The sequence below is a fragment of the Simochromis diagramma genome, unplaced genomic scaffold, assembly GCF_900408965.1.
Source record: "Simochromis diagramma unplaced genomic scaffold, fSimDia1.1 OVJJ01000216.1, whole genome shotgun sequence".
Taxonomy (NCBI): Eukaryota; Metazoa; Chordata; class Actinopteri; order Cichliformes; family Cichlidae; genus Simochromis; species Simochromis diagramma.
The window spans coordinates 2348598-2363446 of NW_024386883.1; the positions used below are offsets into that span (position 1 = coordinate 2348598).

At 39.5% G+C, this 14849-nt stretch overlaps 1 protein-coding gene across 1 annotated transcript; it reads left to right on the forward strand.

Annotated features, from left to right (window-relative positions):
- The first annotated feature begins 622 nt into the window (after positions 1-622).
- arhgap31 (Rho GTPase activating protein 31) lies at positions 623-14590 on the forward strand. The gene is given in 13 exon segments (XM_040032960.1): positions 623-1478; positions 4806-4908; positions 5286-5430; positions 6622-6704; positions 6829-6936; positions 7037-7173; positions 7263-7470; positions 7569-7690; positions 7927-7974; positions 8183-8319; positions 8321-8816; positions 8916-9064; positions 9369-14590. Coding segments are annotated over 13 exon segments (3837 nt in total). The 5' UTR covers positions 623-1378; the 3' UTR covers positions 11370-14590.
- Positions 14591-14849: the final 259 nt, after the last annotated feature.

Here is a 14849-nt window from a genome sequence, read left to right on the forward strand (position 1 = left end):
GCCTACCTGAATATTATGCTGACCATGCCCATACTTTTAGGGCTACAGCGTACTCATCTTCTGATGTCTGGAGAGAGGCAGGAGATTCACCTCATGGATGTACAGCTGACAAATCTGCAATAACTGTGTGATGCTGTCATATTTATACGGACAAAACCCTGGAATGTTTCCATGCAAAATTAAGGCAGTTCTAGGGCCCAGCCCAGTACATATAAGGTGTACCTTATATTGTGGCAGGTGAATGTATAGACTCACTATTTATGGAGTTGGGCATAATGACCCCCTGCAATTGTGTTTGTATTACATGGAAAATATTACATAGAAATCATTTACATTCTATAACTAACACGACTCAGTGTTTTAGCCATTAATTCATTATTTGTTTGAATAGAAACTGAACTGAAAAAAAACAAAGATTACATATGTAGCAGTTAGTAACAAGAACCATGTGTTGTCCATCTCGTCACGCCACCCCTCCCCACTTCCCCCCATTTCCCATCTGTGCCCTTCAGGCCCTTACTTCAGTCAACTCCCACTTCCCTCTTCCTTCAGAACCCGTCTGTTTTTGTTTTCGAGCCGGGGCTCTTTGCACAGGAAACTGTATACATTGGGAGCATTCAGGAAGGCAGAGAGAAGTTTTCCCGTTAGCTCCAAGTTTGGGCACATTCAAAAAAAAAAAATAAGGAGAAGAAGAGAGTAATTACTAAAATAGGAGAGAAACACAAGTGTCAGCTGTTCTCACTCGATTAACTTCACATCCCTCCCCTTGCATAGTCTCAGCATTTAAAAAAATCCCAGGCATACCACTGCCACAAATCAACACGTTTACGTGAATGTGTTTATTTGTGAAATTAGAGAAATCTGTGTAAAACTAGGGCCATTCTTCACGGGGGGGTCTTGCCTCTCTTGACGCATGTTCGTCTTAGCTACAGAGAATCTGTGAAGAAAAGGAGACAGTGTGGAATGAAGGAAAAGAGGAGGAGAAAGAAGGAGCAGAGCGAGACTGGTTGGGGGTTAAAGAAAAACGACAGGAAACCGACGGATCCTAACGCAGTTTCTGCAGAGCTTTCAGAGATAATGCCACATTCTAAAGAACCAACAGTCACACCGTGTCTTTTTTGTGTTTGGTCTTCTGTTGAAGTGACAACACTCTAAAGGACTTCAAGTTTAAAAAGTGACGTCACTTCTCCTCTCCTCTTCCAGCAGTGTGGTCAGACAGAATGTGAGCGGATGCAGATTTTTTGGGAGCTGTTTGCTGGGATTTCTATGTGGCTGCTTTTTGATCTACTAACTCAACTTTCTTGAGGTCATATGGATCATTCGGTGTGCTCTCAAGGAACCTTTTGCTTTAATCATCTGGACTACTAACTGGATCCACATGAAGAATAAAGGGACGAAGCAGAAGACCAAGAAGAAAGGAAGTGAAAATGCGTTCGGCTGTGACCTGATAGAACATCTCCAGAATTCAGGACAAGATGGTAAACTCTTTTCTTTCTTTTTAAAAATTGCTTCCTTGAAATCTAATTCTACTTTACCAGAGCTGTTGCTAAACTTCAAACTATTCCTATTAATAAGTATTTCCCATACAGATAGAGGCTAATGAAGATAATGAGGGTAATAGGCTTTACTAGTCGTTTCTTATGTTGTTGTAGCTATTTTAACAAAAAAATTGTATGAGTAGAAGACAAAACATTCCTTCATGTAATAAACACAGTCTTTGTTCAGCGGTTACATATACACACTGTATGTATCCAAGTTTTTTACATTTAGTAAGGTCATTCATTCACCCACTGACTAAATTAAATGGTCATTTGCGACGTTGGGTGTGGCTCTTACATTTTTGTGTCAGTTTCCTATGGTGACTATAGTTCCTATGAGTAATTCTGTGCCTACCAAAAGACTTGCTAGGACTGCGGCTCCCTGCTTCTGTGAGAAAATAACGAGCCAAGAAAAACAGACCAGAAACAAAGACTTCCCGACTCATTCAACAAATTGTTCAACTAACCGGGTTTTCATTAGCTTTCTGGGGTTTTTCGTGTCCGTTTATGTCATCCTCGTTCTTTTATCACCACCGTCATATGCGAGGTTTGACATCATATGTTAAATATGAAAAGAGTGAAGAAAAAACCCTCCCACGTGCAGATATGAATAGCTACGCAGAGGGTAACTTTAAAGATGACCTGTTAGAGTGGACACACTGCAAGGCGGGGTATTCAACACAGGAAGTGAGGGAGGAGGTATAGGTTGTACTCCTATGTCATGGAAGCATATTGGGCTTTTGTACTCTTAGTGGCTCTCCATGAAAGTAGCTGAACACCCCTGAGAGCAACCGGCAAACTCACAGCAACACAACATAGATGATAAGTTGAGTAAAGGCTCAAAAACCTATATATTTTGACGCATTTGAAAGTGTTTTCTGTATTGCTCTTCTTGGTATGGTTAAGTGCTGAAACAGCTTTAAAAGCACAGCGTTGTGCACAAGTGACAATAATGCATTCAGCACACTTGTACATCTACAATAAATGGTATTTGACAGAAAATACTCTCAACTTTTGCATTTTTAAGATTAACTTTAATCTAAACTGTCAAAAATAACCAAAATGATAAATAATAGTTGATAATATTTAATGAATAAATATTGATTTGATGCCAAGAAAGTTTAAAACATACACTTCCTGTCTAGATGAAGTAAGGTTTTTTTCAGTTTTTCACATTAGGAATGTGATGTTGGCTGTGTAAAATAACAGCATCAAACACTTTGGTCCACGTACAACTGTTTCTGTAACATGTTCAGTGTTTAATGAAACATTTGAGATGACAGTAGCAAGACGTGTAAATACCTGTTTTTTTACAAAGTTTCGTGTATTGATTTGTTGCCACATGCTGTCAAATCCTGTTTCCGAGGCTTCTTTGTAAAACAGATGAAAATCAAATTGCATTTTGTCCTTCTGCGAGAGGCAGAAATCTTCTCTAAGTCGGGAAACGCGGAGGCACAAAATGGAAACTCCAGAGTGCCTCATCGTCCAAAATTTAACCACAAGCATGCTATTAAAAGTCCAATTAAGTCAGAAGGAAGAGAATTTAAATAGCAGATTGTTGGTGTCTGTGGTGATGAATGAGAGACTAACTCCTGCAAGTAATATTCAGGCATTCATTTTGTTGAGGACACAGTCTATGTTTTGTTTGCGAGATCATTCGTTTTGTACGAAAAAAACCTGAAACATTACATAAAATTCAATATCTAAAAAAGCTAAATGTTGATTAAAACTTTTTAATTTGTTTTATATTCAAACTTTTATTTCCGGCAAACAAAAACATGGTATGCTTATTTTTTTTTTTTTTTTACTATTTTAGCCCTTATCAGTCAGAGTCCTAAAAGAACACCTTCCAATCAACAGATATGAGTAGACTTTTAATTTGGAATGTAACCTTTAGCTTCCTGAGACCTGTGTTTATGTTTAAGTTGCATTTTTTTTCCAATGCTAATTTCTCTCAGCTATATGGAAGTAGTTAATGAGTGAGTATTAAAGATAAGTATAAAGACTAAACTTTGTAGAGACTAAAGAAGTCTGTCCTTCTATGGGGCAGTGTGTTTATTTTACAACATAACACAATAATGTCACAATATTGTAATAAAGTATATTATGGCCTCTTCTTTAAGTTTGTATTCAACCTAATAACGTAGTTTTGCAGCAATGGCAAGTGTGTATATGTAAGTATCTATGAAAAAGCAATTCTTCAGGAACTGTGGTCTTGAAAAATATGCATGGCTTTTTTCCAAGCTACCAGTTCCTTTGGCAATAAGTCAAAAAGTTGATTTCGGACACTGCTTTCAGTTTCCTGTCACACTTTGACTATTTAGCCAGGATGAAACTGACAAGACACAGTTAAACAGTTCAACACCTGCCACTATCATACGTTTTCTGATAGCCTAACATCAGCAAGCGTTTACACTACTGTACAGCCAATATAACTACAAATGGAATAAGTTGGGGACTGACATTCAGTCATAAGTAGCAATATACTTTTAAGACTTGTAAGTCAGTGTAGGAACCTTAAATACTCATTTAAAATAATAATGCCTTAATTATATTCTTTCATCTGTAAGTACGACAAATAAACATGTCAAATACATTCTATAAACCTTCATTAATGCACAGTTAATTAATGATAATAATTAATGACAGCAGTTTGCTGATCTGCGTGAAACTCGGAAGATGAAAAATCTGATTAAATGTTGGAGGTCATTTCTATCATTCAGAAGTTTTTAAAGCAAGAGTAAGCTGACTCAGGAAGTGACTTGCAGTCAATTGTTATTTTCATAATTAGTTAAAGGGAAGCTGCGATCGGATCGTATGGTTGCAGTCCATTCTCAAAGGTTTTAAAATAGTGGAGCAAGACAAAGTTGTGTTCAGAAGGTGATGTGCCGTCGTTTAGAAAGCTGCGCAGGTCAGTGGTAACATTTCAAAAGCCGTTTTCTATTAGAGGAAATGTCGTAAGTAATCCCAGCTACAAGGACTGGGTGTGTCAACTTTCCTCTGAAACAAACAAACCATTTTTAACTTCCTGTCCACCTACAATCACCAGCCCCAAGGAGTCGAAAACAGTCATAGTGGAACAAACCACATACCATGAAGTCGACCGTATGCATTGTTACTGTGGAAAGTTAAACGTACAGCAATTTCCTCCCCTTGCTTTTCCGATTAATGCAATGTGGATATGTGTAAAAGAAAAAAAAAAGGTGAAACACGATGAAATATAATCGTTCAGGTTTCTCTACGATTAACATTGTTTCTTTAATGAAGTTCCTCAGGTCCTGAAGAAATGTGCAGAGTTTATTGAGAAGCATGGGATTGTGGACGGGATCTACAGACTGTCGGGGGTTACCTCAAATATCCAGCGTCTCAGGTACTCCTACCATACTTTTTTGAAGATTTGCAACAATTAGACATGACATGCTAAGAATTACGATTTAAAATCTTAGACTAATCCTGATGGTCTGTATGTATCACCTCTGTTTATATGCAGCTTCTCTGAACAGTTACTGGTGTATGTATTCTTCTTGAAAGAAACAACACACATAAATCATCTGCGTTATGCAAGTGTTTCCTTAGATCTTTTTTGCATCTTTTTTAGCATCTTCGCTGGTGATTTTTTCCCCCCCAAAATAACACAACTCAACTGAATAGACTTAAATCTTACCAGCTACATTCTGCAACCATAGTTAGCAGGGGTGTTAAACAATCAAAGCATTCAGCTAAGTCTGTGTGTGTGTTTGTGTGTAGGCAGGAATTTTGTTCTGAGGCGTGCCCTGACCTTACAAAGGAAGTGTACCTCCAGGACATCCACTGTGTGGGTTCCTTATGTAAGCTGTACTTCAGGGAGCTACCCAATCCTCTGCTCACATATGAGCTTTACAGCAAATTCACCGTGAGTACATTCAAGTCACATCTGCTGTCGTGGTGGGGGAGGGGGGATCCTGTGTGACACAGAAGTGGTTTGACTGCACGTTCAGCTGGTCATATGTCACTCACAAGGGTACAATTAGCAGATATCAGCTTCATATTGGCTAATTTGCATTTAAATGGTATTTTTTGACCTAATGACACTATTCATAAAGACTTTTTCAAATTTTACAGTAATGACAACAATAACCACTTCCAAAAAATGTGTTACTCATGAAAAAAACTTAATGTAAAGATGAAAAACATCTTGTCTGTTTCACTGTTGCATAAGATGCACAACGAAGTTAGAAAAACACAGTTAAAGTGTAATCACATCTTCATAAATTCAGATTTTTAGCACCGAACATTTGTGAATTTTCTGGATAAAATGCAGGCAAGAAAGTAGGAAAGAAGGAAACAGGAATATCAAACTCTAAGACCAGGATCATATTTTCTGCCCAGCGTTCTGTGTACTTTCACGGGGCATTTGCATACCTTGGCATTCATACATTTCGTGCCGCTGGTTCCTGAAAAACTGCAGGACTCCAGTGTTTTAGGAAAAATCTGCCCTTCTCACGGTGCACTAAAAACATCATAAGAACAGTTTAGAAAACTTTATTGTTTTCTTTAAAAGAACAAAGTTGGTGCTAAATTGCTTTCAGATTGCAAATGTTGCTCCTTTTTTTTTGCATAAAACGTTATTTTTAGGTGGACGGTTTGTACTTTGAATGTTTGAGTTAAATGCAACTTACAAAAGCTCAGCTGTTTGAAGCTCCACTGCGTTAGTTTTACAGCAAACATACCAACCTATGCTTGTCTGTTAACAGGGCTAACAGCCCTGACAGCTAGATTTTTTTTTTACCCTACAGATAATTATAACATTAATCATATCGAGTGTAATCTAAGATAAAAAAAAAAAAGAAAAAGAAAGTTCAATGTTGTTTTAGTGCAGGGCAATCTAGTCGTTCTGCAGCTATATTAAGGTTTTCTCTGATTAATGATTAGAGAGCTGCAGAGAAAACGCTAATGCTTTTTTAAAAATATAATGGTACTCTATAATTCAAACAATCTTCTAATGTACTTCCTCTAACATATACTTAAAAGAATGCTGGCGTTCATGTATCTCAAAGTAACAAAATTAGGCTGACGTGAATTATTTTGTGCGGTTCGCATGCAGGAAGTGGTCTCAGTCCAGGACGATCATGAGAGACTTTTACACATTCAGAAGGTCATCAAAGAACTGCCGACTGCTCACTTCAGGTGAACCTTTAACTTCTTAAACTTTAATGGATGTGACAGTCGTCCTGCTGACAAACTCTTTACTGTGTTTGACTAATCGTGTTTAAATAAGTGTGAAAACACATTTTTTCTCACCTATCCTTAGGACTCTGGAGTACCTTGCAAAGCACTTGTCCCACCTCGCTACCCTGAGCACCCAAACAAACATGCATACACGTAACCTGGCTTTGGTGTGGGCTCCAAATCTGCTGAGGTGAGTTTAGATGTGGTTGAGACACATTATACGCCATCCAGTGTCAATGCAAGTTTTTACTGTTGGGTTTCAACACTTGTTTTTGTATTTCCTTTTTTAGATCTAAAGACATTGAGGCTTCATCTGGTAATGGAGACATGGCTTTCCAGGAGGTGCGGATACAACAGTCGGTGGTTGAGTTTATTTTAAACCACGCAGATCAGATCTTCAGCAGTGAACAAATTCAAGTCAAAGAAGGTATGACACTTCTTTTGCTGAGGAGAAATGTTGAGCTGAAGCATTTTCTCAGTTACCAGCGCAAAAAACAACATTTTATATTTCTCCAGGACCGGTTTCGAAGTGTGGGGAAAAGTATGCCACGCTCCCCATCAGTGGCCAGTGTGGGCCAATGAAGTTGATGAGTTTGGAAGAAGCTCAGGCTCGCTCCTTAAGTCCAGACCACCCTCTCCATAAAGAACGCCAGCGAGAGAACAGTTTGCCTGATACAAGCACGGCCACGCTCTATCACACCGTCATAGACATATCAGACAACAAGTAAGATTTGGCCTCAGCTTCACGTGTGTTTAAAGTGCTGTGATGCTGTGACATGTGACAGATGCCAGTGAGCTTAATCTTCTCTCTTCGTTTGTCAGGAGAAAGTTTTCTGGGAAATCGAAGAAGTGGAAGTCTATCTTTAACATCGGAAGGTCTTTGGACCCAAAGGGAAAACTTAGCCGGAATGGCAGTGTGCTCATAAGAGCACAGGGAATGACAGGTAAAGATTCCCACAGGAGAGAACTATTTAAAGGAAAACTAGCTAAATATACGTCCCCACCACTCTGAGACCGGGCAACATGAACAGCCAAGCAAGTTAGAAACAGTTGGACAAGATGATTTGCCTTTTCCTTTGACCTTCTTTAATGATGTTCCAAAATTATGCAGGCCTTAAAGCGAATATCCAGCCCATGCTAGTTAGTGTTAATTTAATATTTCTTTTTTGTTTTCTTACAGAAAAAGCTGCTCTCCGTCCATCCAGGAGCATGGAGTCCTTGTACACAGGTGGGGCTTAAACCTTGTTGTAACTATTTGCATGGAACTGAAACAAACTGCATAAATTTTGGATGTTTTAATTTAGCAAAAGACTTTCTCTTTGCCTCGTTATAAGAGAGTACCATTGCATATACTGTAGTTCTCAGAAATCGTGTGTGTAAAAGGGCACGACATTTTCTTATGCTAATATTTATCACTTTTGGACTTTGAATTGCAGATGATGACAGAACAGGAAGCAATAGTCCAGCTGGTGGACCAGGCAGTATTTTCATTCCGGATGTAAAATCCAGAACGCTGGGATCCGACTCGCTCTGTGACATCAGCGAACATGATCAAAACTGGGAGTTTAAAGGGAAGAACACTGGGGGGGGCAACGGGTGGCTGGAATGTCAGCGAGAACCAGAAGGGGTCTGAGCCCCCTCAGAAAAACCTGCCAGAGCAGCTCAAGGTGTTTAAAGGTGACGACCTCGGTGGCTACAAGCCCACCTCCCCAAAAAACAGAAGGATGTTGTACTCGGCTTCCTCGCACAACAGCTCCTCCCGACCCTCCTTTCCAGGAAGTTTCTTCCCACTGGAGTCTTCGCCGAGGCATCAGCGCAGAGCCGTCAACATATCTGAGCCTTTTGCTGTGTCTGTACCTCTGCGTGTGTCAGCAGTTATCAGCTCTAACAGCACGCCATGCAGAGGGCACGGCAAAGAAAAAGCAGCTAGTCTGAAACCCTGCAAAGAGACTTCAGAGCAGAGCGGCAACAGTGGAAAGAGCAACACTTTCCCCCAACTGGAACGGAAGAGGCAGGAAAGAGCAGAGAAGAATAACGTAGAGGAGGTGACGTCCAGGGTATCGTCACAAGGTAAGGCCATCTTCCTTTTTTTGTGTGAATTGTTGCTCACAACTAAAGTCATACTTGTGTAACCGGTTGCAATGAAAACAAAAAACATGTTTTATTCAGATATAAGGAAAGAAATGGTCCAAGACGGTCAAGGAGAGAGGAATATTTCTCAACTGGAACTGCAGTCCCTTGCAAATGCAAGAGAAGGCAAAGATGCAGCGCCATCTTCTGGGAAAGAACTGCACAACCTGCCCACAGAGAAGCAACTGGTAATCATCTCCGATTACAGATGTTGTCTTTTATTATAGTTCAGGTGTAACACTCCATAATAATTTGTGAAATTAATTTTTTTTAAAGAATAAGTACTGTATTTGCTAGTATTATTAGTATTTTGCATCACGTTATTTATTCAGGTTTAGCCTTTTTTACAAAAAGGAACCAGACCCAATAACACTGCTTTAAAATACCAGAAATGTTTTAGTGTGGTAACCCAGTTGTTCTTGCTCATGTACATTTGCTGTAATTTGTTACTCTTTGCTAATCTTTGCTTGCTTATCCCTTATAACTTCCCAGGATAAGAGATCTTCTACTGGCAAAGACCTGTGGTCTGACCTAAACCAGGAACTGAAAATAACTGAACCCGAATTTGACCTGCTGGATGAGAATGTTAAACAAGTTAACGTCTCAACAAGCACTTGCGTGAACACTAAGTTAACAATGGATGTTAAGGCGAAGCGCAGCCGCAGCTCTCCATCTCTGTCTTTGCTATGTAGAGAGCAGTCTTCAAATACCTCTCGGAGTGATTGTGAAGTCGCCGCAAAGAAGCAGCCTTCAGAATCAGACATCTTACTGTCTCTTCACAAAACTGCACCGCCTACTGACACGATGGATGAGAAAGAGAAGAAACTGAATCTTAAAATCCCACCCTTAAACAAAGATGACTCAGTTTACACCAAGCAGAGCCAGCTTTGTCCAAAGGAAGCCAGTTCAGAGCAAGTCATAAATCATTTAAGAATTGAGGATGTTCTTGTGGTTGCAGATAATATAGACAGGAAATCTCACAAACACGAAATTCCTCAGGAGAACCAAAATGTCTTCAGTGATGGAGCGAAGAAAGTTATGATTCCTGAGTTGGAGATCCCTCAGAGGCTTCCAGTGTGTTTGGAGGAGAAACGTAACACACTGGAGCTGCCGAACCTCGACGATGATGAAGGAGGGACTTCAGAGGAGCTGGACCTGGTGGAGCCCTGGGAGGATATTAGCTCCACTAAGCAGTGGGTTACAAGCCCACTCCACTCACCTGATCTGGAGCACTTATTTAACCACCTGTCACCCTTCAGCTCACACGGGGAAACTTTGAGCTTAGAGGTGGAGAAGAGCTCATCTCCTCAAGCTGATAACAACAAGTTCTTCAGGAGCACCGAATGCTCTCCAGGAAACCTTCTTCAGACTACAAACAGCAAACCAGAAACAACGTGGATGTACGTTCCTTCAGCACCTACACGGTCGAGCTTGAACAGCAATAGCACAACACAACCTCAAACGGAAAAGTGCAGCACAACAAAATCGAAGAACACAGCGTCATCTCAGAGGTTTAATAGACAAATGTCGTATGAGGCAGCAGCTTCAGAGAAAAGAGAGGAGAAATGCTTTTCTAAACACAGGCCCTGTTCGCTTAACTTGGATCTGGGACATAGGTATATCAGAGACATTTCTAATCAGCAAAACCGTACTTCATCAGAGTTTTCCTCCTGTCAGAGGGGGCTAATGGCCTCATCTGGAGCTGTGAACAACGGGCTGCCCTCAGAGTTGGAGCTGTTTCTGAACGATCGGCAGGCGCCTCTCCGGCGAAACTCGGCCCCGGTCAGCGTGTCTTCTGTGCGGACAGCCTTCATGATAAAGACGTGCCAGGCCAAAGCTGTCCCTGTCATCCCCCCAAAGGTGCAGTACAGCCAGATACCTCACTGCAGACCCGAGAATGAATTTGACAGGGTGAAGGAACAAGAAAAGGAGAATCCTAAAGTGAGCACGGAGAAAAGCAATGCTGCACCTCCTCCGAGCGTGTCAGACCTAAAGGAGGAGCTGGAGAATAAAGAGCCAGCCCCCATACTCCAAAAACAGCCAAGTGTTGAGAAATCTGCCGAGTCTTTGAAGATCTCATCCACTCCAGAATTGCCTGTGATAACCAGGAGGCACACACCCAGCCTGGAAGTGTTTGTGGATTGTCCCAGACCCAGCAGAGGGAACCTCTTACAAAGACCGTCCTTTAGGAACAGACAGAGACCTCAAAGTCTTATCCTGCTCAGCCCTCCGTTTCCCATCATGGACTATCCGACGTCGGGGGATGACGGCAAGCTCCTTTCACCCATCAAGAGCCTGAATGACGCGTCAGCAGCAAATGTCTTTTCTAAAGAGATGGCCGAAAATTTCAGGACAACAGAGGGGATCGCTCTTCAGAATAAAATGACTATCCCAAAAAGCGGACAGAGACTGGAAACATCAACCAGCTGCTTCTACCAGCCACAGAGAAGGTCGATGATATTTGACAGCAGGAGCCACAGGCAGATTGAGTGACTGGAGATCCACTCAGCGACCATGTATGTAAATAGATGCGATACATCAAGATCCTAAGGAAGATGATATGATAACCTGTTGTAAATTGTATGACTCACACATTCCTTGAAAGGCAGTTTAAAAACAGGAAGTAAGTGGGAAAGAGGAAAAGGAAGCCACGATGTGCCTGAGTGCCATTTATCCTTGAGTGACATCTGCAACCAATGTTTTTTTAAGTCTCCATTAGTCTATTATTTTGGTCTCTATTGTGTTAGAGATTGATTTGCTGTCATCTAATTGTTTTTAGCTCATTTAGGAAATTTATGTAAAATTTATTTTAGGATGACAGACATTCTGTCTCATTCCCAAGGCATGTTATGATATATATCCTACCCTGTCAAAGAGAATCACTGCCAGACTGGAAAGTATGAAAAGCATCCTTTTGCTATTAAAACTGCAACTTGCAAACTGGCTGCCGGGCAGCTTTTGTCATGAATAGTGAGCTGTGCTAAATATTTTCTGATGAATGAAAAATCACTATTGACCTTTTAAACCGTAAAAAAAGGAAAACAAAATCTTAACTCAGGGTTGAAAAACTGGTTGTTTATCCAGAGGCTTGAAGTACCATTTTAACCATACACAGCTTCAAAATCCAAGTTATACATGAAAGTAAAATGTTACCAGCAACACAGACCTCTGAAAAAAATGTCCCTTTTAAACTTGTATGGAGTCATTTGGTGTAGCAGTGTCTAAACCACATTTTACTACCACAGTTAGAAGTGAAACCTGAGGGGTCTGGAGATGATTAATGAAGTAGGAAAGAAAACGAAGGGAATATCTGTTGCACTGATTAGTAGATGTTTTTGTGCATAAAAGGGTTAGTAGCTGTATCTGTCTGATATAACAGAAATGTAGTTCAGTAAAGTAGAAGTATGGAGAAGTTTAAAGATATGAAATGGAAATATTCAAGTCAGGCACACTTAGTTCAAAATGGTCAGGTTAGGAAGGTTTGGTATGGAGTAAGTAGGTAATCCATCCTCACACGCATATTTAAAGAAATACATGGACAGCAGATAAGCACAATGTACCATAGTGAAGACATAAATAATAAACTAGAGGATCCACACAGCAGCATGTAGGATTTTAAAATAACTATACTATGATTTGCGTACATGAGTTATCGCTGCAGGAACAAAGCTGGGTTTTTTAAAACAATGCTGTTCTGCACTTTGGGACTCAGAGCCTTTCTCCAGAAGAAAAAAACTGAAACTCACGATCAAAGCGGTGCCGTAGACGCGGCTCACCCGTCAGCCCGTTAGACCATTTGATTCAGTGAGTTTCTGTTCTTTATAGATAAATATGACACTGAGGAAAAGGGCAAAGCAGCCTCAACAAAAGCATGATACAATAAACTCAAGGTGGCTTTATCAATGTGCAAATATGACAGATGATAGAATATGGGTTTGTTTTTTTTACACGCAGCTTTTTACAGTTTATTAAGATCAGCTTTAAATCAATAATTATTCCAAGAAATGTATAAAACTGAAGATATTCCCTCTTAACCCCTAGTGAATGGATATTTGTTGCATGAGTTTTGGGGAATTGTAAAATTAAAGAAAAATACATTGCACAATACAAAAAAAGCAAATTAAAACAAATGAGAGCTCATTTATGCAAAATCATATTTCATTTTTGTTTAGTTAAGTCAATAAACACTTTTTTTCCCCATAAAGTTGAATATTTTAGTATCATTTCATTTTTCAGGATTTAAATGGATGTTGGATGTAAACATCTGTGTATGAGTACATTTTCTAAAATCATGGATCATAATAATTATCTTCAATTTTCAAAAATAGTAGAATATAATGAAATCATCAATGTACCAGCTTGTGATCGGTCTCATTATCCTGGAGTCATCCAACAACACCACAGTCATCTGAATACGTTAAATTGTCCTGTGTTCATACCCGCCCTGTCACATGTTTTTGCATGGGATAAACAATAACAGTGAGATAATAATATGCACATTTCAGTTATCCGTTAGTTGCATCCAGTCAATTTGCAAGTCAAGAATCCAGCCCACAAGATTTTTATTGAGGCCGAATTGTTCGAATAGTTTGCTGATTTAACTCTAAGGCAGAAATGTGCTGAAGGTTGAAGAAAAATTGACCCACAGCAGACGAGCATACCTTTACAATTTCTGCTCCTCTATGCGGTCTGTAAGCAAGCTCCACGGGTTGCACTGACTAATCACTGATGGTTAGTCATTTGTTATGGAGAGAGCTGAGTCTGCAGGAGCGCTGTCTGGATTCTGGTACACTCATTTCTAAAAATGTCAGAATACAGACACTGGAAAGAAACCTGTCCCATACTCGTGAGCGATGTGATGACACCGCATGAGATTATGACCTTTTTACATACTTGTGTCAACCTAGTTTGTTCTCAATAGCCTGAATACAGATCTCAAGCCTGATCCTTTACAGGAAAATGACTTTATTTATTCCTTTATGAAGTTTCACGTGACTTTACGTAAACCTGATACTGTATATTACACATGCAACGACAGGCTTAGTGAAGAGCTGGTGGCTGTTTTTATTTTTAAAGAAGTATTTAAAAGGAAATTTCTATTTCCAAAGTAAATATATCAGCACATGAATTAAGAGCTTTAATTCCTGTGTCACTTTTTTCTGTAATATGATTGAATGGATTTCACTTTGGATTTAATGAGAGGGTTTTATTTGGTCATCTGATGATGTGATCAGCGCTGCTCGTCAGACAGTAAACTGGAGCTTGAGTTTGTGCGTGCTGACTGTATTCACTGTGCTTGGATCTTAATGGTGCTTTGTGTAAAAGTCGAATAACACCATCTCCGTTTTACATTTTCTGCTATTTTTGAGTGAACAGCCCAAAAAAAGAAGAATTTTTTTTTAATCACTTTGTATGTTAAATTGTATTTAAGATGTCCTTCATGTAATTAAAAGTTGCAGTGTTTTTATACTGTAGTTTGGACAGCCTGGATGTGTGATTCGTGTCATAGTGTTTAATTACTTTGTAACTCATGTATACTTGTTGATACTGAAAATTATTGATTGAATTGCGTGTAATCATGGAGTGGGGGGAGCTTTTGAGATGAGCTTTGCCTTAATTATCTGATTATGGCACCTAAAGTAATGTACATAAGATGAGTTTTGTTACAACAGAAAGCTATGAAAATAAAATGTTCAAAAAAAAAATTACATAAATCAGCGTGTCAATGACTGTTATTAAATCACGGCATGTCCAGCTCACCACTTCAGAGATAGAGTTTAATTATTTGTTAATTATTAGTTTACTGACGTTTCCACTTTGACAGCATGAAGTGTTTTGGTACCCCCTGACAATGAAAGCAACCAATCCCAAAAATGCAAAAGAAAGAAATACTTCTAAATATTTTAAGGAAGAAAACTTTTCATTTGGCTATATTTTCCAAAGAAAAAGTTTGGGTTCCTTAAGTTCTTAGTC